Genomic DNA, 23,057 nt, shown 5'->3' on the forward strand with positions numbered 1-23,057 from the left:
ATGGTCTTACACGAAATCACACCTCGAAAGTCCTAATGTCATGACATCAGTATCCTATACATTTACTAAGGTTCATTCGGAGCTTTTGACTTCGTAATTAAATCAATTCACGCACAAAACCAGTCATCCAATGCTAAAATCAATTCGGCAATATGTATATATATATACAAATCAATTCGGCAATATATAAAACATATACATTTGAATTCAAAAACATTTATTTACTTATGAACTTACCTCGACTTTCCCTAATCCAAATCTGATTTCTTCCTTTCTTAATCTAATTAAATTCAAATTTAACTTATTTAATCACATGTTCATTATTCAATTTATCCAAAAACACATAAATGGGCATTTTTTACTTTGGCCCCTAATATTTTAGATTTTCTCGATTTAGTCCCTATTTCAGAACAAATCAAAATACACAAAATTTCATCATGCTCATATTAGGCTGAATTTTCCCTAGGTCCCTAGCAGCCCATTAATTCCATTTATTTCGCATTTTGACCCCTCAATTTACAAATTTCACAATTTAATCCTTAATAAGTTTTTTATCAAAAATCACTTAATTAAACATAATAATCTAACATCAAACTGTTATAATCCATCATCAAACAACAACAAAAAAACTTAATTAATCATCAATGGCATTTCATGAATTCATCAACAAATTCAAAAATTTAAGCATGGGTTAACTTGTATACGAAGCAACAATCTTAAAAACGTAAAAATTATCAAAAACTGAGCAAATAACATGCCTAAATCAAGCTCCCAAGTGTACCGAACCTTATAGCTTTCAAATGGTTTTCTTTTTCTTTGAGTTTCGGCCAAATAAGATGAACATGCATGATGTTTTATGTTTTGTTTTATTTGTTACATATTAATATTCAATTTACTTATTTACCCTTAATGAATAAACATAGAAATTTATAATGCATGTCCATTAATGTCCATTAACACTACCAATGGTCTAATATTGTCATAAGGACTTTTAATTTAATTAATCATAGCAATTAAGCACTTTAAACAAATAGTATGCAACTTTTGTATTTTACGCGATTAAGTCCTTTTATCAAATTAAACATCCAAACGATTTTCACACGTACATGCTATCATGTTGTAAACACATAAAATAATATTAAAAATAATTTTACAACTTCAGATATGTGGTTCTGAAACCACTATTTCGATTTTGCTAAAATCGGGTTGTTACATATCTAGCATTTCATAACCTTAAACCACAATCAGAACCAAACTTGCAAAGTCATGAATCATACTAGTTATATACATATGGTTAAAACATACCAGAAGAGCCAAATAAACACAACCACAGCATCGCATAACAAAGTATGAAACAACACGTCTAATAGTAATTGAACTTAAATTCCTAGTACATGTCATTTATAACCTAAATCAAAATAATCACAATTTATACCGAGTTGTTGAATAGATAGTGTGAGCTCTGACTTGAACTTCCAACCATCATAAACTTCCAATGATCTACAAGAAATCAAACACAAAGGATGTAAGCAAATATTTGCTTAGTAAGTTCGTAATAAACTTAAACTTTAACTTACCATAAAGTTGCAACTTAAACAATTTGCAATTAGCAAGATCATGAGTTCATTATTAATCTACACATATCACAAGTCTCACAAGGTTAATAAGTTCACATATACGAAACTTATAACCTTATTATGTTATAAGACATATACAAGTAAACACATTAGATATATCATTCATTCAACACCTATTCATTTAACATTTCACATTTACATTTAAAGTGTTCGTTTCAAAATTCCATTTTACATATCTATCCATATAAACATTTGAATAACCCTCTCATATAACCATTTCATATTACACATTTAACACATAATCATTTTGTAAATCACATTTCAATTTCTCCATTCAATGTCTCATTCCATATAACTGCTTTTATATACCCATTTCACTTTATACATTTAACAACAATGTTAATAAACATTCATCCTATCAACCAAAATCATTCAACAAATGAGTTCTATTTACACGAGTTGCATAATCTAATCAGTCATATAAGATCATTCAACACCAAGTCACAATATAATATCGGAAATCATGTAAACATTTATATAATTTATTAGCAAGTCATTTAACCATTTAAAATATACCCGATGAACGATATAAACAGATCCGGATACGCGGTTATTCACCCAAGACACGCTAGAAAGCTCAAACAAGCCAAACCAGCTGAAAACACGCATGGGCACCAAGTGTCTAGCCCATAGGCTAACATCCACCCCCGATAACACGCTAGAATCACTGTAAATATAACACGATAGTCCTCAACAAATGTTGGACTCCGGTATATTCAGTAGATAATAATAAGTTAGGAATCATTATCTCATCACAAGTCAATCTCGTACAGCGCACAATATAACCTATTGGCATGCCAATTGTATTCTATCCTATGTTCATCCGAGCTCGATACACGTAATCGTATAACAGTTTACATTTCAATCCATTTTCTCACCAATTCAATCGTAATATTTCAGATATAACCAATGTCATCAAATTACATAATTTTTAATAATAACATTACTAAAATACACAAAATAATACCATATGAACTTACCTAAACACAATGGCTACGAACACTTCAATGATGATTACTTGACGACTTTTCCTTTCCTGCAATTATCAATCGATTGATCCATTTCTTAATCTAAATATAATAATTTAATTCAATTGTTCCATGCAAATACTTTAAAATACTTAAATTCATGTATTTTACCATTTATCAATATTTTATACTTTTACCCTAAACTTTCATCTTTTATTCAATTTAGTCCCTAAACTCAAACTTCAAATTAAACATAATTAAACTCAATTCATGCTGACTGAATTTTCCATAGTCCTTATACAACTCATATTTATTACATTTTCACAAGCTTATAAACATATCATCAAACTTCAAAAACATCACAAATTCATCAATGACATAAATTATAACATTTAACAATTTTACAAATTAATTCTTAAATTAACTAGATTAAAATACAACGATCTCAAAAATATAAAATTATTAAAAATAGAATAAAATACATGCAATGAATTTTATTGATAGCCGAAACTTTGGTGTTCTTCAACCACGGCTTTTGATGAAGGAAGGTTGAAGAAAGTGAATAAAAACAATAATGAAATGGCCATTTTCTTGTTTTTGTTTTTATTACCTTTTAACATTATTAACTTATAATATAATATAATATATAATTTTATAAATAAACCATTAATAAATAGTCCAACATAAATGATTATGGCTTATTTGTCAAATAAAATAATCCAACAAGTCATTTAAACTCATTTAACCCTTATAAATTAATAGTGATTAACTTATTTAATTTTTATGATTTTGTTTTTTTTACTAAATGAACTATTAAAATGTTAAAATTTTTCGAGTAAATTTCAATACACTTATATAATAAATTTGTAAATATTTAATAAAATATAATCCGTAAATATTTAATACACCTATATAAATATTTATGGATTCATTTATAAACGACGTCCCGAAACCTCATTTTTTAAAACCACTTAGCTTTAGGGACAAATCACTTGAACCTAACTATTCATTCTATTAATAAAATTATCAAATCAAAATTCATATAATACTATTTTTTTACTCGTAAATATTAACTAATAATATTTACAGACTCACTCGTTGGATTTGTGGCACTGAAACCACTATTTTCGATGCCACTAAAAAACAGGCTAGTTACAACATTATTTAAAGAAAAACAATAATATTTTTGTAAAAAAAAATTTGTTGGAGTCCTAAATTAATTTACAAACCAACAACTTAAACAAAATCTTTAAATATATCATTTCATTTGAAATAAGATTAAACTATAAAAAAAATCGTTTATATTTATTTAAATTTACGTGATCATTAAATTTTTAATTGTTCCCAGCTTAAATAAAGATGTTGCAATATGAATATTGACAAACCTGGAATGCGACAGAAAAACTGGTTGTCCAATAGATTCAAGAAGTTTAAGTTCAGACAAGATGAGATTTCACGACCAATGTCATCAGAAAACTTGTTGGCGGAGGCATTGAGGTGTCCTAAACTTAAACAGTCACCAAACGAAGGCTTCCCCATTGAGAAATTGTTCCAAGAAACATCCAAAAACTTGAGTTTTCTGCAGTTGGAGACATTGATCCGATGGTGGATTGGAAGTTCCTAGTTTTTGGGTTTTCTATCGTTTTGGTTTGTGTACAAACAAAGCTAACTGGGAAAGTAGGGAGAGAAAAGACGGTAGCAGCTTTGGCCGGAAGAGGCGACAAGCAATGGGGTCTTTGAGCAGCGGTTAGGGTTTGTGAAAGGGAAAGAATAGAAGAATTGTGTAAAAAGTCCTCAAACTTTTTTAAAAAAAAGTAATTAAGTCTCTGTTTTTTTTTTTTGCACTCAATTGTGTACTTGAACTTTTAAAATGCATAAAAAAGGCTTTCAAACTTTTTCAAAAAAAGCAATAAAGACATTTTTTTTGCACTCAATTGTGTATTTGAACTTTTAAAATACATCAAAAAGGTTCTCAAACTTTTTAAATAAGCAATTAAGTCCTTACTTTTTTTTTACTCAATTGGGTATTTAAACTGCCATAATGTATCAAAAAGACCCTTTAACTGTTAACTTTAACAATTGACCGTTAAATTTAACTGCCCTTGATTTGTTTCAGTTAAAGCCACCATGTGTCATAACCATGGCATGACATGTGGCAAAAAATGATAAAAAATCAATAAAAATTATAAAAAATTATTAAATTTTAATAAAAAAATATAAAAATCGTAAAAAATTGAAAATATATAAAATATATAAAATTATAAATTTTTATAAAGTCGTAAGGAAATTATAAAAATGTAAAAAATATAAAATTAGTAAAAAAATTATAAAAAACATCGTACCAAAAGAAGCATTTTATAATTTTTCTATAAATTTTATTGATTTTTATTTTTTTATCATTTTTCGCCACATGTCATGCTGTATTGTGGCACGTGATTGCTTTAACTGAAAAAAAAACTGAGGGTTGTTAGCTTTAATGGTCAACGATTAAAGCTAATAGTTAAAGGGTCTTTTTAATACATTTTATAATTTTTATGATTTTTATAAAATTTTACAATTTTTTATAATTTTTTATACTTTTTAATAAAATTTAAATATTTTTTATTTTTTATTAAAATTTAATAGTTTTTATAACTTTTATTCATTTTTATTTTTTATAATTTTTTTGCTACATTTCACGTCATGGTTATGGCACGGGGTGTTTTTAACTAAAAAAATTAGAGGCAGTTAAATTTAACAGTCAACTATTAAAGTTAATGATCAAAGGATTTTTTTATGTATTTTGGTAGTTTAAGTACTCAATTGAGTGTAAAAAAATTAGTGGCTTAATTGCTTTTTTTGAAAAAGTTTAAGGGCCTTTTTAATGTATTTTTTTAAAGTTTAAGTACTCAATTGAATAAAAAATAGGGATTAATTTTGTAATGCCTAGATTTTGCCCGGCCTTTAATAAACAAAAATAAAAATAAAAGTCCAGTGTTTTTTTACAACACTAAGCCCAAAATCACAAAACCCAAAGCTCCAGACCCAATCTAAAAAATGGCCCAATCACAGTGTGACCCAAAACAGTTTCAGAAATCTCTAGGGTTTCTAGGGTAAACTTCTGCCGCAGCAGCCAAGTCCCTCTGCACGAGCCGAATCTTTGTGCGCGCCTTCTCCAAATCCGTACGGCAAGAAAGGCAACAGAATAATATTAGCAGAATAGCAAGAAAATCCAAGAAAATCACCAAGCAAATAATGTATTAGATATGTCTTACTTTTTTTCTTTTTTCATAAACTCCTATAAAAAAGCAGATTCAATATTGTAAAAGGAGAGGAAAAAATCAAATAAAAAAAACAAGCAATTTCATAGCACAAACAGAGAGTCAATCGGAATTAAAGGTTGATATTTTCAATTTTTGTTTATTTTTCTATTGTTATTTATACATATATATATTTCTTTTTTCTTCTTTTTTAAAAAACAAATAATATTGAATCAAAAAAACGAAAGAAATTACCTTTCTTTGGACTCTGAGGCGGCGCTGAAGCGTTTGAGGGAGCCACGCCGAGGATCGGTGGCCGGAAACCGAAGGGTTTCCTCGATTTATTTGCGGCTTCTGTCGATTTTCTGAAAACTCCAAACCCAGATTTGGGTTTAGAGAGGCCCAAGGAACCGAATAGGAGATTTTCTCCTTTTTCGGCCACAGCAGATGGCGGTGCTGGAGCCGGAGGTCGGCGGCCGGCGTGGTGGCCGATGGCCGGACCGGTGCCCGGATGGCTGGGGAGGGGAGAGCCTTTTTTGAAGTTTTTTGAAGTTTTTTTAAAGGTTGAAAAAAATGAAAATTTTGAAAGGATTTTTGGTTTAAATAGCTAATTAAAACGGCGCCGTTTTGGGCATGGGTCAACCCGAAACTGACCCGACCCAGCCTAGGGTCCGCGCGTTTTTGAGTGGAGGGGAAAATTGCGCTTTTAGCCCCTCCGCCTTTTAAAGGTTTTACTATTAGGTTTCTTTTATTTTTTAAAAATTCATCCCTTTAATTTTTCTTCGATTCCAATTTAATCCTATCTGAATGACGCCGTTTTGGAGGAGAAGGGATAATTTCCTTTCCAGCCCCTCCGAATTATTGACATGTTCAATAGGGTCCTCCAGTCTCCATTTATTTGTGGATTTGCCCCAAACTTCAATCCTTTAATTCAAATTAGTCTTTTTGTTATCTTTAAGAATTAATTAATTTAAACAATGAAATTATTATTTTTATGTAATTATTTTTTTCTTTTAAATCTATATATATGTATATTCATTGTTATGTACATATTTATATTTTTCAAACTAATATTTTTCTTATATTTATACACATATATTTTTTAATGTAGATATTATTTAATATTTTTCATCTATACATATATATATATATATTTATGTACAGGTATATTTATTTTCTTTAATAAATATTCTTTTATATCTATATAAATACATATATTTTTTCAAAGATGCTTAAATACCTACTTATATTTTTAACCCATATTTTTTATACATTATATACTTTATATAAATTTTATAATCCAAAGTTTATATGTAAATTCATATGTATGCTTTTTTTCATAGATTCAATGTATATGTTATGCACTTTCTTTTCTTTATACGTTTTTGCTTATTTCAATCATTTGTTTATCAACTTATGTTTTCATATTTTTATTTTACTCTTTTATTTGATATTTTGCATGTCATTATTTTTATTTATTTATTTATTCATATTATTTCTATACAATTGTTGTATTTATTATTGATATTTGTTAAAGAGGCATCTATTCATACATTCAACATAACATTACGTCATCTTTTTACTCGAATTTAAAAATAGAGTTTTTCAAAATAGAGAAAATACTCGTATTTAGGATTTTCAAGAAAATTGAGCCCTAACGTATTTGGTTCCGATTTTCTTCGTAAAATCTAACAATCGAGGATTGCTCTTTAATCAAACAAAATAAAACTTGTCATCGGGAATTCAATATGTTGTGTCCTAATGTATTGGATGTGACATGTCGAGACAAATATTTTTTTTTAAAATAAAGGAACTATTGAATGTTTGGGATTTTAGGAAATTGTGCCCTAACGTATTGGGCTGTGATTTCTTCATAAATTTTAAACAATTAGATATTTTCTTAAAATTTTATTACGCTAGTTTTTTGGACTAACTCGTCTTGAAGAGAATAAAATGTTGTGCCCTAACGCATTGGGTGTGATATTTTTCTTTTTTTTTTCAAAATGAGAAAGTCTTAATAAATAATTTAATTTAATTAATGATCGCATATTTTAACTCTCGACTTTAAGACATTAATTAATCAATTCGGTACCAATTTTTGGGTGTTACGAGGGTGCTAATCCTTCCTCGTATGTAACTGACTCCCGAATCCGTTTTTCTGAAACTCGTAGACCAAATTCGTTTTTTAGGTGACCAAATCACACCTTAATAAAAGATTGGTGGCGACTCCCAATTTTTTATTTTAAAGTCGACAACTAAATTTTATTTTTTTCCAAAATAATAAAAATGGTTTCGACAAATTTTTGTGTCCGTGATTTTATAAATAAAAAATAAAAAACACATAAGAAGTAGGGGAAGAAGAAAAAATGAAAAGAAAAAGAAACGTGGGAAAATAAAAAATATTAAAAATAAATAAATATAATGGCGTAAAAGACACATAAGCAACTATATATTTTGTGCCCCATGATTTTATGGAATTTTCTTATTTGTTCTCTACCGGGTTATATTTGGGCCGGGCGTTTTAGCATTTAAACATGCTTCCACCTAAGACTCGCTGAACTTGGATTGAAGCCACGTGGATCGGCGCCGTTGAAACTTTTTAGCTTTCCTTCCACGCTTTCCCTTTTTTTTTTAAATCCGCCGCCAAATCTGTAACCCGAAAACTCCTTCCAATTTCATGAATTACGAACAGAGGCTTAAAGCCGCGGCCAAAATCGTCCTCACGTACGACGAACGCGCTGGAGACGATGCGGTGGATTGTGTAGAATTTGGAGTCACCGCGACGCTGAAACCTCACCAAGTCGACGGAGTGTCTTGGCTTGTTAGGACATATGTTCTTGGCGTCAACGTCGTTCTTGGTAGCTCCTTTTTTTTTGTCTTTTTAGTTCTGAAATCATTACCATTGAAAAATTTAGCTTCTAACATGTAAGTTTTTTTTCTATTTCTTGAATTCATATTGCAGGGGATGAGGTTTGTTCCTTTTTCAAAATTGAATTAAAATTTGTAAATATAACGGTAATTTTCCCGCTAAACTTTTGTATATGATAATTTCCGTAATTTGACAATGGTTGACAGATGGGATTGGGGAAGACTCTTCAAGCTATTTCCTTCTTGAGCTATTTGAAGGTCCATCAGAAGTCACCAGGGCCATTTTGTGAGTTAGAACTTTTGGTTTGATTTTAAGAATTTTGAGGTGGCTGGGCTTATATATATATGCCTTGATTTCTCATTGTTGTCAAAATTATATTGTAGTGGTGCTTTGTCCCTTAAGTGTAACGGACGGTTGGGTGTCAGAGATAGTTAAATTTACTCCTAAATTAGAAGTTCTTAGGTATGTCGGTGACAAAGAACACCGGCGAAGTCTACGCAAGAATATATATGAGCAGGTGAAAGAGAAGTCATCATCAAATGTGAGTTTCTTGCTATGTGTTTGCATTATGTTTGAAATCTGTTCGCCAAAGTAGTTGTTTTGTTCTGGTACTGAGTGTATTGAAACATCAGTTGTCTCTTTACCAACTTGTTTGAGGAAATTTCCCGTATATTGTAGGTTCCATCCTTACCCTTTGATGTGCTCTTGACAACATATGACATAGCATTGATCGATCAAGATTTTCTCTCTCAAATACCCTGGCATTATGCTGTAATAGATGAAGCTCAAAGGCTTAAAAATCCTTCCAGCGTATGGTTAAGATAGCAAGATATATCTTTCATGTTCTTCTTCATATTTCTTTTATGATATTGTAGTTTATATATGTAAGTTTGATCTAGTTGCTTAAATAAGGCATTCTAATTTGTAGATCTTGACAGGTTCTGTATAATGTCCTTAACGATAGGTTTATTATGCCAAGACGGTTGTTGATGACTGGTACTCCTATTCAGAACAATCTCACTGAACTCTGGGCTTTGATGCACTTTTGTATGCCCTCGGTGTTTGGGACCCTAAACCAGTTTCTTTCTTTATTCAAAGAAGCTGGAGATATTTCATCAGGTTGTCTTTGTTATTTACTATATAGGTTGTTTAACTTTAGGCTTCATCTGAATCTACGTTTTGTCCTTTCAGAGTATAGTGTATATCTTTGAAACAAGGTTTTGATATTCTTGCTTCCCTCAGTTTAAAACTCTGTCATTTTTTTTCATGGATTGAAATCTATTCTTATATCTGCTTCTTTCTTCAAATCAAGCATTTATGACTTTCGAGGACCTTTTGCTGCCTTCTTACCTTATGTTGGCTTCTACATGGACATAATGACTTTATAAGGGGATTCATGGCACACGTCTTACACCTTTTCTGGGTTTCCTTTTACTAGATAGTACATCATCTAAGTCCAAGGAGTTGTTTAAGAGTTTAAAGTATATATTGCAAGCTTTTATGCTTCGACGGACAAAAGCTAAACTTATTGAGTCTGGAAATCTAGTACTCCCGCCTCTTACTGAGATTACTGTGTAAGTTCTATGTTGACTTTTTAAAAACTTACAAGTTTCTAATGCTAATGTGTTTTTTTATTTTATTTTTATAGGATGGCTCCATTAGTTAGCCTGCAAAAGAAGGTGTATACTTCAATATTAAGAAAGGAGCTTCCAAAACTTCTTGCTTTGTCTTCTAGCTCATGTAGCCATCAATCTTTACAAAATATTGTATGTTAGATTCCTAACTTCTCAGCTTTGATGTCCACTTATAAGCTTTTGCATTTACTTTGTAATATGAATGCCAAGGCTGTCGTTCCTTCATTTCTTAAACATTATATAAATCGCTTCATGTCTCAGGCTGGAAGTTCATATCGGAGTTGTCAATATACTATGCTTCCTTTCGAGTTATCGAAGTCTTATTAGGGACCAATATTATTCCACTGCTGAAAAATCTACTTACCAAGGTCTTGGAGAGTGGTAGCTAATGAGTTGATAGATCCAACAAACTATGTTACATGATGATTTGATGTTAATCATTGAGCTACAGATTATTAACTCTTCTAAATAGTGTTTTTCTCATGTAAACCTGTTCTGCTCTTATTGTTAACTTTCTAAATAGTGCTATTCTCAAGTAATACCAGTTCTACTACTATTGTCAACCATAGTACTGATGCTTTTTCTCATGTAACACCAACTACTCCTATTGTTAACCCTAGTAACTGGTTCCTTTTCTCATGTAACAGTTGTATCGTATGAGTCTGCTTCTGGTCCTTGAGATGCTGCACAAATTATAGTTCTAAGTTCTTCTATCTGTTGGATAAAAATAACCCATTTTAGGGCATCAATTTCTCAAGGCATTCCTTATATGTTTCCGTGCCCCTATTTTTAAAAGCATTGATTAATTTGACACTTAGTCATCTTACTTATTATTCCTCATCAGAAGTTATTTTGCACCCTAATGCTTTCAGACATTTTTCTTTATTCTTCTGCTCTATTTTAAAAACATTTAAAATTTTACTGGGCAGGTAATTCAACTAAGAAAAGCATGCAGCCACCCTTACCTCTTCCCTGGCATTGAGCCTGAGCCATATGAAGAGGGTGAACACCTTGTTCAGGTATTGCACTTTTGCATATAGCTTTGCTAAAATAAAGGTGTTCAATTAAGAGTTCGTTTCAATTTTTTAGTTGTGTCAAGACTCAAGACTATAAAACTTGTAGAAGAACAAAAACTGTGAACCAGAATATGTCAAAAACTTATCTTCTTTTGCCTTCACCAACCCTATCGCTTTGGGCGAAAGAGTAAACTTCTAGTTTTAGAATACACCCATTACTCTCTTAAAATTTCCTGATCAGGGCAGTGGGAAGCTTATGGTTTTAGATCAACTACTCTGGAAGCTATATGATTCTGGGCATCGTGTCCTTCTCTTTGCTCAGATGACACATACGCTTGACATTTTACAGGTTAGTCATCCATAACAGGAATGCTTCTGCTTTATTGTTAATGTTTGTGTAATAGTATATCTAAATTGCAATGTAGGATTTTTTAGAGTTACGAAAGTATTCCTATGAGCGGCTTGATGGATCAATTCGAGCTGAAGAGCGGTTTGCTGCAATAAGAAGTTTCAGCAAGCAATCAGCTGAAGGGAGTGTGAATTCAGAATCTGACCAAACTGCTGCTTTTGTTTTCTTGATCTCTACGAGAGCTGGGGGTGTTGGCTTGAATCTTGTAGCTGCTGATACGGTAAATTCTCTCAATTCCTTTCTTGGATGACTACTTTCTCAATTTTCGTTGTATGAAATTGTTACTAACATTTTGAGCGAGGATACTTCTTTCCCTTAATTTCCTCATCCAGTTTTTGCTTTGCAAAGTACTATCAACTATGGGTAGGTGCAACCATAATAAGAGATTTGATTGTATAAACTTGTGTTTCAATTAAGGAACTATGAATGATGAGAAATTGGGTTTAAAATCCTCCTAAAGTTGTTCTAAAGCACACCCTAAATGTTTCCATTATATTCTCAGTACTATATTCACATGTTCTTGACCCAACTAATTTTGATAGCACAGGTTATTTTCTACGAGCAAGACTGGAATCCTCAGGTAGACAAGCAGGCTCTTCAGCGAGCACATAGAATAGGCCAAATGAATCATGTGTTGTCCATAAACCTTGTTACGGAATATAGTGTGGAACAGGTGAGATCTTATATACCAATTAAAATTGAAGGCCACTATACTTACTCCTGGCACTTGGCTGTATTGATGCAGGTAATTATGCGGAGAGCAGAAAAGAAGCTGCAACTTAGTCGTAATGTTGTAGGAGATCATGTCATGGACCAGGAGGGGAAAGAAATGGAAGGAGCTGAAATGGGTGATTTGCGATCTATCATATTTGGATTGCATATGTTCGATCCTGCTCAGATCAATAATGAAGAAGCATATGAGTTAAAGACATCCGAGCTAAGTGCTATGGCCGAGAAAGTAATTGCAATGCGTTATGAACAAATGTTAGGCAAGAATGATGGCAAGTTTGAGATTAATGCAGGGGATTTGATGGATGGCCATGATGTTCATATGATAGAGAGTTCCGTCAGCAATGATCCTGGTCTTGATGAGGCTTCATACCTTTCTTGGGTTGAAAAATTCAAGGTAGCTTCACAGTCGGGTGATAATCAAATCATGGCATTGGAAAGTAGAAGGAACTTTCCTGAGGACAGGCATCTGAAAGTTGAGGCTGCAAAGAAGAAGGCGGAGGAAAAGAAGGCGGCTAAGTGGGAAGCTAATGGATACCATTCACTGTCTGTCCAAGATCCTTGTCCAATGGATGGTGATATGCTGTCAGATTCTGGTTCTGTTTTTTTTGTTTATGGCGATTGTACTGATCCATCAATAGTTTGTCCCTCTGAGCCTGCTATAATATTCAGGTTAGTTTCTTGCAGACTTCCACCTTAGCCTTCTCATTATTATGCTCATTACAGGATTAATGATGGTGGGTAATTTCCTCCATGATCAAACAAATGGCCTCTGTTGAGTCACTGTTAAATTGTGAGCCTCCACTGCTGCATGATTGCTAAAATGGCTAAGATAACATTCTGGTTGAATTTCATTTGCGAACTTCCTTTTTGAAGCATTTCTGAATCTGCATCGACTTTCTTTTGAGCACTTTATGTAGCATTTGAAAATGAGTTTGTTCCTCAATATTTTAAATGATTCTAAACCTGTTTTTTTATGTATCATTTGTCACTTAAAGTTAGAATGTATGTTTTTCTTATTATGTTCATGTTAATATTTTAACCTATGGACTTATTTGCACAGGTCCATCAGAAAGTTGAACTTATAGACATTTAAATGCCTAGGAAGTTAAAATCATTGATTTAATGTTAATTTGACAGTTGTATTGATAATTCTGGAAACTGGGGTCATGGTGGAATGTTTGATGCTCTAGCGAAGCTTTCTGCTAGTGTTCCTGTTGCATATGAACGAGCATCCGAGTTTCAGGACCTTCATCTCGGTGATCTTCATCTTATAAGAGTCAATGGTCAGCTAAGTAACTTGAAGAATTCTCCTTTTGGGTTTTAATCATGTCTCTAATTTCTCACTCTTGCTCCATTTTCTGCTATGCAGAGGATGTCAAGGAAAATAATACACCATTATGGGTTGCTTTGGCTGTTGTTCAATCTTATAATCCAAGACGTAAAGTTCCTCGTAGTGACATCACTATGCCTGATCTGGAACGTTGTTTGTCAAAGGCATCATTCTCAGCAGCTGAAAATTCTGGTAAAGACTTCAAGTTAATCCATCTTACATCATCACCACCATCATCATTAATTAATATTACATCTTCAAAACATTCAAGTAAGATGATGCTCTCTCTTTTGTTCTGTTGTCTCTTAAATACTTGATCATTGCATTATGTAAATTACCTCTATGATTCAATCTAGTTGGCTGATCTCTTGCCTTCATGCATGTATGACTGCTTTCATCCACCAAAATGTCCGAAAACAAATCAACAGCTTATGAGATGAAGCATCATTTTGATTTTCATTTACAGCTATGAAGAACCCAAGTCTTGTTTGCTTCAACCATTTGGAGCCATCTAATGTATTTTATCCCTTCTTTTAACAGCTTCAATCCACATGCCACGAATTGGATATCAAGATCGATCAGATCGTTCTCAGTGGTACACCGTGGAACGTCTTCTGAGAAAATATGCTTCCATTTATGGTGTAAAGATCTTTGTGTATGCATCCCCCTCCTCTCACCTATCTCTCTCTCTTTGCAAGAATATATAATCAACTAATTTCATTTACCTTTTGTAGGTATTATTACCGTCGGTAACTTGCTGAAGGAGTATTGTGTGTTATGTTCATGACCTTCATAACTGTTTGCCAGCCATAAATTTAAGTTAGGAGCTCTCATATACTTATCTCCTTCCATGACATTAGAGAAGGTTGAATGTGTTGTACAATGGATTATTCTGCATGCTGTAAATATATGAATTTGATGGGATGATATGGGTATATTACAATTTCCTTTGGACCATTTATTTGATGGGATGACTTTGTTTTTCTTTAAGTAAAGAATGCACTTGCAATGCTAAATATCAAATGCTCATCAATTCGTGTTCGATCATAGTCAGTTCCATTAAAGACGAGGAAGCGCCTGAAATTTTTCTCCTTAACATTGTTGATAAGTCCGCTATTAAAAACAGAAGATGAACACGCCACTCTTACATGCTGACAACTGTTCCTCTCTTGGTTCAATTACTTTGATCCAACGTGAATAAGGGCTTGTCCAAACTAGCTTTTGGATCCAAATTCACTTTTGGTTTCAAAGAACAAGGTGAGTTTGGAATACTAAACGTTTGGATTCAATCTCAAAAGCCTAAAAGACAAGAAGAGAAATTATTAAAATATCTTTATTTATTTCATCCCAACCAATTAAAATTTAATGAATTGTCACATAATATTTATTTTACAAATAATCATTTTTTAAGTATTTTTACTTAGCATTTAACAATGAGCATGTAAATTAATAAAAAAAGTTAATTTTCTTTAATATGTTCATTTTTGCTAATCATCGTTTTTATTCAATTAATTTTCTAATACAGTTTATATATTTAAATTAAATTTCACAAACAATTTATTTAATTGCTTAAAAAGTATTTAAATTTTATATCTCATATATTACCATATTTAAATTTTATATTTTTTCAACCGAAGCAAGGATGAAATAAAATTGTTTGTTTGTAGTATTTTTATTATGTTCATGGAAATGGTGCTTAGTCCTCGTTCTTACCATGGTGCCGGCAAGCAACTTTTTCTCTACCAGTGTCCGCTTCGATTTGTTATCCGGTAGATATCTCTCGACTTTCTTTTCTTTGCCTCCACTTTATTTTCTTTGGCTTCTTCTTTTATCTCTTGTAATTTCAAACAATAAAATAGGTGCTTCTCCTCTGCTCGAATCGAGATACATGGCGAAGGCACCAATGAACGAAATCAGGGTTTGGGTGAAAAAGCAGAATCATCAATCAAAACCAAGGGGGCAAAATTTATGGCTCGTGTCATCAACTCCACGCCATGGTCAAGTGAGCTTGAATCCTCTATTTCTTCTCTGTCTCCCTCTCTGTCGAAAACCACCGTCTTGCAAACACTTCGCCTCATTAAAAATCCATCTAAAGCTCTTCAATTCTTTAACTGGGTTCAACAAATGGGTTTCCCTCACGATGCCCAATCCTTTTTCTTGATGATTGAAATATTGGGTAAAGAAAGAAATCTCAATGCAGCTCGTAATTTAATGCTTTCAATCGAGAAAAGGTCTAATGGGTCTGTTAAACTTGAGGACAAGTTCTTTAACAGCTTGATTAGGAGCTATGGTAAAGCGGGGTTATTTCAAGAGTCTATCAAGGTTTTCGAAACAATGAAAAGCATCGGCGTGTCTCCTTCTGTCGTTTCATTCAATAATCTTTTGTCAATTTTGCTTAAACGAGGACGCACGAATATGGCAAAGAGTGTGTTCAATGAAATGCTTAGCACATATGGGGTTACTCCAGATGTGTATACTTTTAACATTTTGATTAAAGGGTTTTGCATGAATTCAATGGTTGATGAGGGGTTTAGGTTTTTCAAGGAAATGGAGCGGTTTAAATGTGATCCTGATGTTGTCACTTATAATACAATTGTTGATGGATTATGCAGGGTGGGAAAGGTTGGAATTGCCCACAATGTGGTGAAAGGTATGAGCAAGAAAAGTTTGGATTTGAATCCTAATGTCGTTACTTACACTACTTTGCTTAGAGGGTATTGTATGAAGCAAGATATTGATGAAGCTTTGGCTGTTTTCCAAGAGATGATTTGTAGAGGTTTGAAACCGAATAAGATCACTTATAATACTTTAATTAAAGGGCTCTCTGAGGTACACAAGTATGATAAGATAAAAGAAATTTTGGAGCGAATGGGAGAAGATGGAAGATTTACTCTGGATACATGCACATTCAACACGCTGATTAATGCGCACTGCAATGCTGGGAACATGGATGAAGCTTTAAATGTGTTAAAAAGGATGTCAGAAATGAAGGTACAATCAGATTCAGCTACTTATAGTGTTATAATCAGGAGTTTATGTCAAATAGCGGACTTCGAGAAAGCAGAGGAGTTCTTTGATGAGCTAGCCAAAAAGGAGATATTATTAAGTCATGTAGGTTGTACACCTCTTGTTGCGGCATATAATCCCATGTTTGAGTATTTATGTGCTAATGGAAAAACTAAGAAAGCTGAGAGAGTGTTTAGACAACTATTGAAGAGGGGGAGACAAGACCCTCCTGCTTACAAGACTTTAATCTTAGGGCACTGCAAGGAAGGTACGTTTGAAGCTGGATATGAGCTCTTGGTCTTGATGTTGAGAAGAGACTTTGAACCGGGTTTTGAGATCTATGACTCTCTGATTACTGGTCTCTTGCTGAAGGGTGAACCTCTTCTTGCTCGCCTGACCCTGGAGAAGATGCTGAAGAGTTCACATCTCCCTCAAACATCTTCTGTTCATTCCATACTTGCAGAACTTCTGAAAAAGAGTTGTGCCCAAGAAGCAGCCAGTTTGGTAACTCTAATGCTGGACCATAGAATTAGACTGAATATCAATCTCTCGACACAGACTGTAAAGTTGCTGCTTGCAAGACGGATGCAGGATAAAGCTTTTCAAGTTCTTGTATTACTATATGATGACGGCTATATGGTTGAGATGGAAGACTTGGTTCGTTTCCTTTGCCAGAGTGGAATGCTTTTGGAGGTGTGCAAGATGATACAATTTAGTTTGGAAAAGCACCAAACTGTTGATATTGAAATATGCTGCACGGTCATAGAAGGTCTTTGTAACAACAGGAGACTTTCAGAAGCATTTAGTTTGTACTATGAGCTCGTTGAGAGGGGTAAACATCTAGAGTTGAGATGCCTTGACAATTTGAAAATGGCATTACAAGCTGGAGGACGGCTAAATGAAGCTGAGTTTGTATCGAAGAGGATGCCAAACCAGTGGCAGGCTAATGATGCTTCTTCAAAATTCAGCACCAGGATGCCAAAACTTCAGCAGCAATAATTCCTTCGGATGTCTTTATTTGATTCATTTTCCAAAAATGTCAAACAGGTGAAGTAGACCAAGCATCTTAACTGCAGGATTTTTGGGTCGTCTGAAGTATTGACATTGAAACTGGCGGAGTCTTCAGATAGGATTCATTTCTTAGTTCTTCAAAACTCTAATATCAGTTATTTCTCATAAAGTGGGACATCATGCATTTACTAAGAAATTACTTTCTTGGATTTAGATTTGATTGGTTGATACCTTAATCCCCTGATTCAACAAGATGATGAAGTGTATTATCCTGTGCCTGCTTAAGATGCCCTCCAAGTAATTTCAACCTGTGTTTCACTGGTACAGAGCTCTACTGCTTTGGTGTAGATATAATTTGTCATTTACACTGTTTTCTTTCTCCCCATAACTTGCAGGTACATATTCAAATATTTCATAGATAAATATCCCACTATATTTAAGTACTTTTATACGTTGTAGTTGACCTCATTATTTTCAGCACAGATTTTATCCATAATCAATAATATAGGAGAATCAATTTGTAGGAAGTCCGGCTCACGATTGAAGCCAACTACGAAACAATGGTGAATGGTCTTCCATAAATCCACATATTATTATGCAAAGAAGGACAGGATTTTCCCAAGTTGCCCAGTCTTCCGACTTCATGGCCTAAAATTCATTTCATTTGAACATATTGTAAAGAGGAGAAACGATTAGAGAGATTTGGCTGAATTTCCGTTTTGTTACTTGTTTTATTCATGGGAAGAGAATGAAGAAAGGTTACCTTATATTAAGTTGTAATTCCTATATTGTCTACTCATGCCAAAAGCCAAGTGATGTTTTAAATTACAATTAGTTAGTTTTATCCAAAGATGTAAAAGACTGCCGTCTTTGGGAGCTTTCAGACTTCTAACAACCTTTGCCCAAAATATTATGAAGCCCCCTTTTCATGATAGGCTTTCTTGAAACCAAACTCTCTCCAAGAACAGGCCAACCTCTCCTTTATATTCCTTGCTCATGAAAAATACCTACAATATTAACATTTTTCAAAAGCATAATCAGTGTATCTTCTTTCCAGGCCCTCCTAAAGATGTCAAAAATTGACAATAACAATGCTCCATGGCACCGTCTCAAGCGTGCTTCCACACCAAGGAAGGCAACGGTGCTCGCCATCGGTAAGGCCTTTCCACGGCAACTAATTCCTCAAGAATACTTGGTGGAGGGCTATATACGTGATACAAAATGCCAAGATGTCTCCATCAAAGAGAAACTGGAACGTTTATGTAAGCAAAAATTCACTGTGTTTCAAATCTCCTTAATGGGGGTCTTAGACAATGCTACATGCATAGATAAAGATGATATAATTAGGCTCAATCTGTGTGCTTCTATTTTTGTTCTCTTTGGTAGGTAAAACAACTACTGTGAAGACTAGGTACACAGTGATGTGCAAGGAGATTTTAGATCAATACCCAGAATTGGCAACTGAGGGTTCATCAACTATCAGACAAAGGCTTGAAATAGCAAACCCGGCAGTTGTTGAGATGGCATTTGAAGCAAGCTTAGCTTGCATAAAGGAATGGGGGAGGCCTGCAACTGATATCACCCATATCATCTATGTCTCTTCCAGTGAAATACGCTTACCTGGGGGTGATCTTTACCTTGCCAGTGAGCTTGGCTTAAGAAACGATGTTAGCCGGGTAATGCTCTATTTCCTTGGTTGTTATGGTGGTGCCACTGGCCTCCGAGTAGCTAAAGACATAGCTGAAAACAACCCAGGAAGTCGTATTCTGCTAACCACCTCTGAGACTACCATTCTTGGTTTTCGACCTCCAAACAAAGCACGCCCTTATGACCTTGTTGGTGCAGCACTTTTCGGTGATGGAGCAGCAGCAGTCATCATTGGAACCGATCCAGTAACGGGCAAAGAATCTCCTTTCATGGAACTCAGCTATGCAGTACAACAATTTCTGCCAGGAACACAGAGTGTCATCGATGGGTGCCTTACTGAAGAAGGCATAAACTTCAAACTTGGCAGAGACCTTCCCCAGAAGATCGAAGACAACATTGAGGAATTCTGCAGGAAACTCATGTCAAAGGCTAGTTTGACAGACTTCAATGAAATGTTTTGGGCAGTTCATCCTGGAGGACCGGCGATACTTAACCGCTTGGAAAGCACTCTTAAACTGAACAAGGGGAAACTAGAATGTAGCAGGAAAGCTTTGAAGGACTTCGGAAATGTGAGCAGCAATACCATTTTCTATGTGATGGAATACATGAGGGAAGAGTTGAAGAGAGAAGGAGGAGAAGAATGGGGGCTTGCCTTAGCATTTGGTCCTGGAATTACATTTGAAGGCATTCTTCTTCGCAGCCTGTAACTACATGACATTCATATTGGGAAGTTGTTTCTTTGTTTTCTAATCTTTATAATGCCAACAGCAACTTGTTAACTCTCTCTCTCTCTCTCTCTCTCTATCTATATATATATATATTCATATATTGTGCTTGTTTTAGTTCACATGACATGGAAAATGACATTGAGTTCTTTTTTATCTTTGATAACCATATGTTCAATTCCTCTCAAGTTTCAATTAACTTTTCAAACTGGTATCTATAATCTATTTCTTCTTTATTTCATCCATAATAATTGATTGAATTTATTTTTAAACTGTGTATTTTATTTTTATACCCCAATTATGATGATGAATATTTATTAGAACACATGTTACATAGCAAAAGCAATTTTTTATGTCAGCAAGAATTGAAAAATAACCAAATGAGTACTTGTATTTTAGTAATTTGTTATGCATAGACAATGAATTATTTTTAATTTCTCAATGTCTAAAACGGTATGAACTATGAAATCAAAACGTCAACGGCAAAAGCATCTATTACTGAAAACCAATAATAGTAGTTTATAATTAAAGTTGGTCGAATCAAAGTTGTGTTAAATGTCTGTTAGTATTTCAGATTATCATTTTTTTTTAGAAAAAAAAAATACACCAACAGTGACTAAACTTTGATTAAAATAATATTTCAGTCATTAGATTTTTTAAAAGTGATAAACTAATCATTAACGTTTACGAAAAAAGACAAATCGTTACCCGAGCCCATTTTCCTTTACAGACGTAACAAACAGTTGACGCGGCCCATTAGGGTGCCATGTTGGATATGATTGGATATCCATATCAGATCCTTTTACCTGTTTATAAGGATTACTAGCTAAACAGAAGGACCCTAGTTGGAAGAAGAAGAAGAAGAAATGGAGATCCCCACTGTGATTCCGGTGTGCTACTGTAAAACCAGCCAATTTAAGGACTTATTGATCCAATGATAACCCAAGTGGGAGGTTTTTTGGGTGCAAGAAGTATGGGAGTGGGTTTCAAAATGCAAGCTGTTTTTTGGCCTGGTTTGATCTACCATTGATGCCCGTTCACGAATTGTGTTGTTGGGTTTTTGAAAAAAGTCGAGACAATGGAGGATGCAAATTGGGAGAGAAAAATATGGATAATGGTGTTGTTATTTGTAATTGTGTTGTGCTACCCGTTATAATCGATGGAACACCTTCAGCTAGTTCTCTTCTATTAACCATTCCCACAATGTGGAAAATTTACACAATAATTCCCCAATTTCGAATATTTTCAATCCCTTCTCCAAAGATTCTCTAAAAATTTCAATCATTTTCCATTTCTCTCCTGAACGAAATTTTTTTCTTTAATCAAATTGTTTTTGTCTCTTCAGTTTCTGCTCATGTTTTAATCGATTTTTTGGCACATTAAATTAATTTTTTTGGATCACACGGTGGAAATTAATTATCCATTAAATGGACATTCGGTCATGTCCAACGTGACACTCTAATGGGCCACGTTAGCTGTCTCGTTAAGTCTGTAAGGGAAAATGGATTTGAGTGATTGATTTGTTACTTTTTGAGAACGTTAATGACTGATTTGCCACTTTTAAAAGTTTAGTGACTGAAGTATTATTTTAATCAATATTTAGTAACTGCTGGTGTACTTTTCCCTTTAGAAAAATAAATATTTTTGAAACGAAACGACGTATGATGGGGGAGGGGATCCGCGCGTCAACCCGACCCGGTCTCAAGATCCGCGCATTTTCCTAAATGAGAAATTTGCGCGATTAGTCCTCTTGTTTTTGTAGCGTGTCTAAATTAAAATTTTCAATTTCTTTTAAATTTCGCAAGCGTGTTTTATTACTGTTTCAACTTGGTCCAGTGCTGCGCAGCGTTTTGGGAGGTTTGGACAAATTGCTCTTTCTGTCCTCCCCCTGTTGCGCGTGTTTTAATTTGCTCCCTTTCACGTTTTCTATTTTTAAATTTAGTTTTTAAATTTTGTTGATTTTCAATTTAATCCTTAATCTTTCATTTTAGGTTTTTTTAGTTTATTTTATTAGTATTGATATTATTATTATTATTATTATTATTATTATTATTATTATTATTATTATTATTATATTATATATTATTATTATACCTACATATATGTGCATATGCATGTTAATATATATACATATATATTTTAAACGTTTTTAATATATACACATATTATACACATATTTTATTATTATTATTTTATTTTCATAGTGTTTTTATACATATACTTATACACATTTACATTTCATAATATTTATACGTTTTCCCATATTCTATAATTTTTTATATGTTTATACATTTTTGTAATATGTACATATATATTTATACTCTATTCAAAGCTTATTATAAATATTTTCTACGTTTTATATTTACCAATATATTACACTTATACATTTTATTTTTTTCAAATGCATGAATATATTTTATATGTATATATTTATTTTTTTCTCTTTCTTTATTTTCAAAATGCATTATATATATTTTGTTATAAATTCTATAGTCCAAAATTTTATATGTAAATCCATGTGTATGTCTTTTATTCTTTATAATTTCATGTAAATATTTTGTACTTTTTTTCTCTTTATACTTTTTATTTCCTTCTTTTGCTTATTGATTTATGTTTTCATTTATATTTTGTTCATTTGATACTTTACATGTCGTTGGTTTTTATGTACATTATTCATATTATTTCTATGCAATTGTTGTATTTATTATTGATATTTGTTAAAGAGGCATCTATTCATACATTCAATATAACATTACATCATCTTTTACTCAAATTTAAAAATGGAACTTTTCAAAATAGAGATAATACTCGTATTTAGGATTTTCAAGAAAATT

The 23,057-nt window shown here is 33.0% G+C and overlaps 2 protein-coding genes and 1 long non-coding RNA gene across 14 annotated transcripts; 2 read left to right on the forward strand and 1 right to left on the reverse strand.

The window, feature by feature from the left end:
- Positions 1-978: 978 nt before the first annotated feature.
- On the reverse strand, positions 979-4,422 carry LOC105791682 (uncharacterized). The gene is made up of 3 exons (XR_001133068.2): positions 3,991-4,422; positions 2,618-2,673; positions 979-1,500 (listed from the first exon to the last, which is right to left on the reverse strand). It is a non-coding gene; the product is annotated as an uncharacterized LOC105791682 (long non-coding RNA).
- Positions 4,423-8,396: 3,974 nt separating this feature from the next.
- On the forward strand, positions 8,397-14,791 carry LOC105791683 (probable helicase CHR10). Of its 4 annotated transcripts, XM_012619873.2 has the most exons (17): positions 8,398-8,702; positions 8,807-8,814; positions 8,920-8,998; positions 9,097-9,254; positions 9,392-9,523; positions 9,652-9,832; positions 10,152-10,287; positions 10,362-10,479; positions 11,277-11,366; positions 11,605-11,712; positions 11,789-11,992; positions 12,320-12,445; positions 12,518-13,173; positions 13,642-13,787; positions 13,874-14,026; positions 14,375-14,489; positions 14,569-14,791. In XM_012619873.2, exons 1-17 carry the CDS (start codon positions 8,522-8,524, stop codon positions 14,585-14,587), a joined length of 2,610 nt encoding a protein of 869 aa, XP_012475327.2. In that variant the 5' UTR covers positions 8,398-8,521; the 3' UTR covers positions 14,588-14,791. The 4 variants fall into 4 exon arrangements, with proteins under 4 accessions (XP_052490939.1, XP_012475327.2, XP_012475330.2 ...); XM_052634979.1 differs by lacking the exon at positions 8,807-8,814 and having other exon boundaries at positions 8,397-8,702; positions 13,874-14,104; XM_012619876.2 differs by lacking the exon at positions 8,807-8,814 and having other exon boundaries at positions 8,399-8,702.
- A 674-nt stretch (positions 14,792-15,465) lies between these two features.
- On the forward strand, positions 15,466-20,328 carry LOC105791686 (type III polyketide synthase A). Of its 9 annotated transcripts, none has more exons than XM_012619880.2 (4): positions 15,466-15,603; positions 15,694-15,836; positions 18,909-19,113; positions 19,238-20,328. In XM_012619880.2, exons 1-4 carry the CDS (start codon positions 15,549-15,551, stop codon positions 20,203-20,205), a joined length of 1,371 nt encoding a protein of 456 aa, XP_012475334.1. In that variant the 5' UTR covers positions 15,466-15,548; the 3' UTR covers positions 20,206-20,328. The 9 variants fall into 9 exon arrangements, 8 of the variants coding, with proteins under 8 accessions (XP_012475334.1, XP_052490542.1, XP_012475336.1 ...); XM_052634582.1 differs by lacking the exons at positions 15,466-15,603; positions 15,694-15,836 and adding exons at positions 17,841-18,246; positions 18,376-18,609; XM_012619882.2 differs by lacking the exons at positions 15,466-15,603; positions 15,694-15,836 and adding exons at positions 17,841-18,246; positions 18,376-18,414.
- Positions 20,329-23,057: the final 2,729 nt, after the last annotated feature.

The sequence above is a fragment of the Gossypium raimondii genome, chromosome 8, assembly GCF_025698545.1.
Source record: "Gossypium raimondii isolate GPD5lz chromosome 8, ASM2569854v1, whole genome shotgun sequence".
Classification (NCBI taxonomy): domain Eukaryota; kingdom Viridiplantae; phylum Streptophyta; class Magnoliopsida; order Malvales; family Malvaceae; genus Gossypium; species Gossypium raimondii.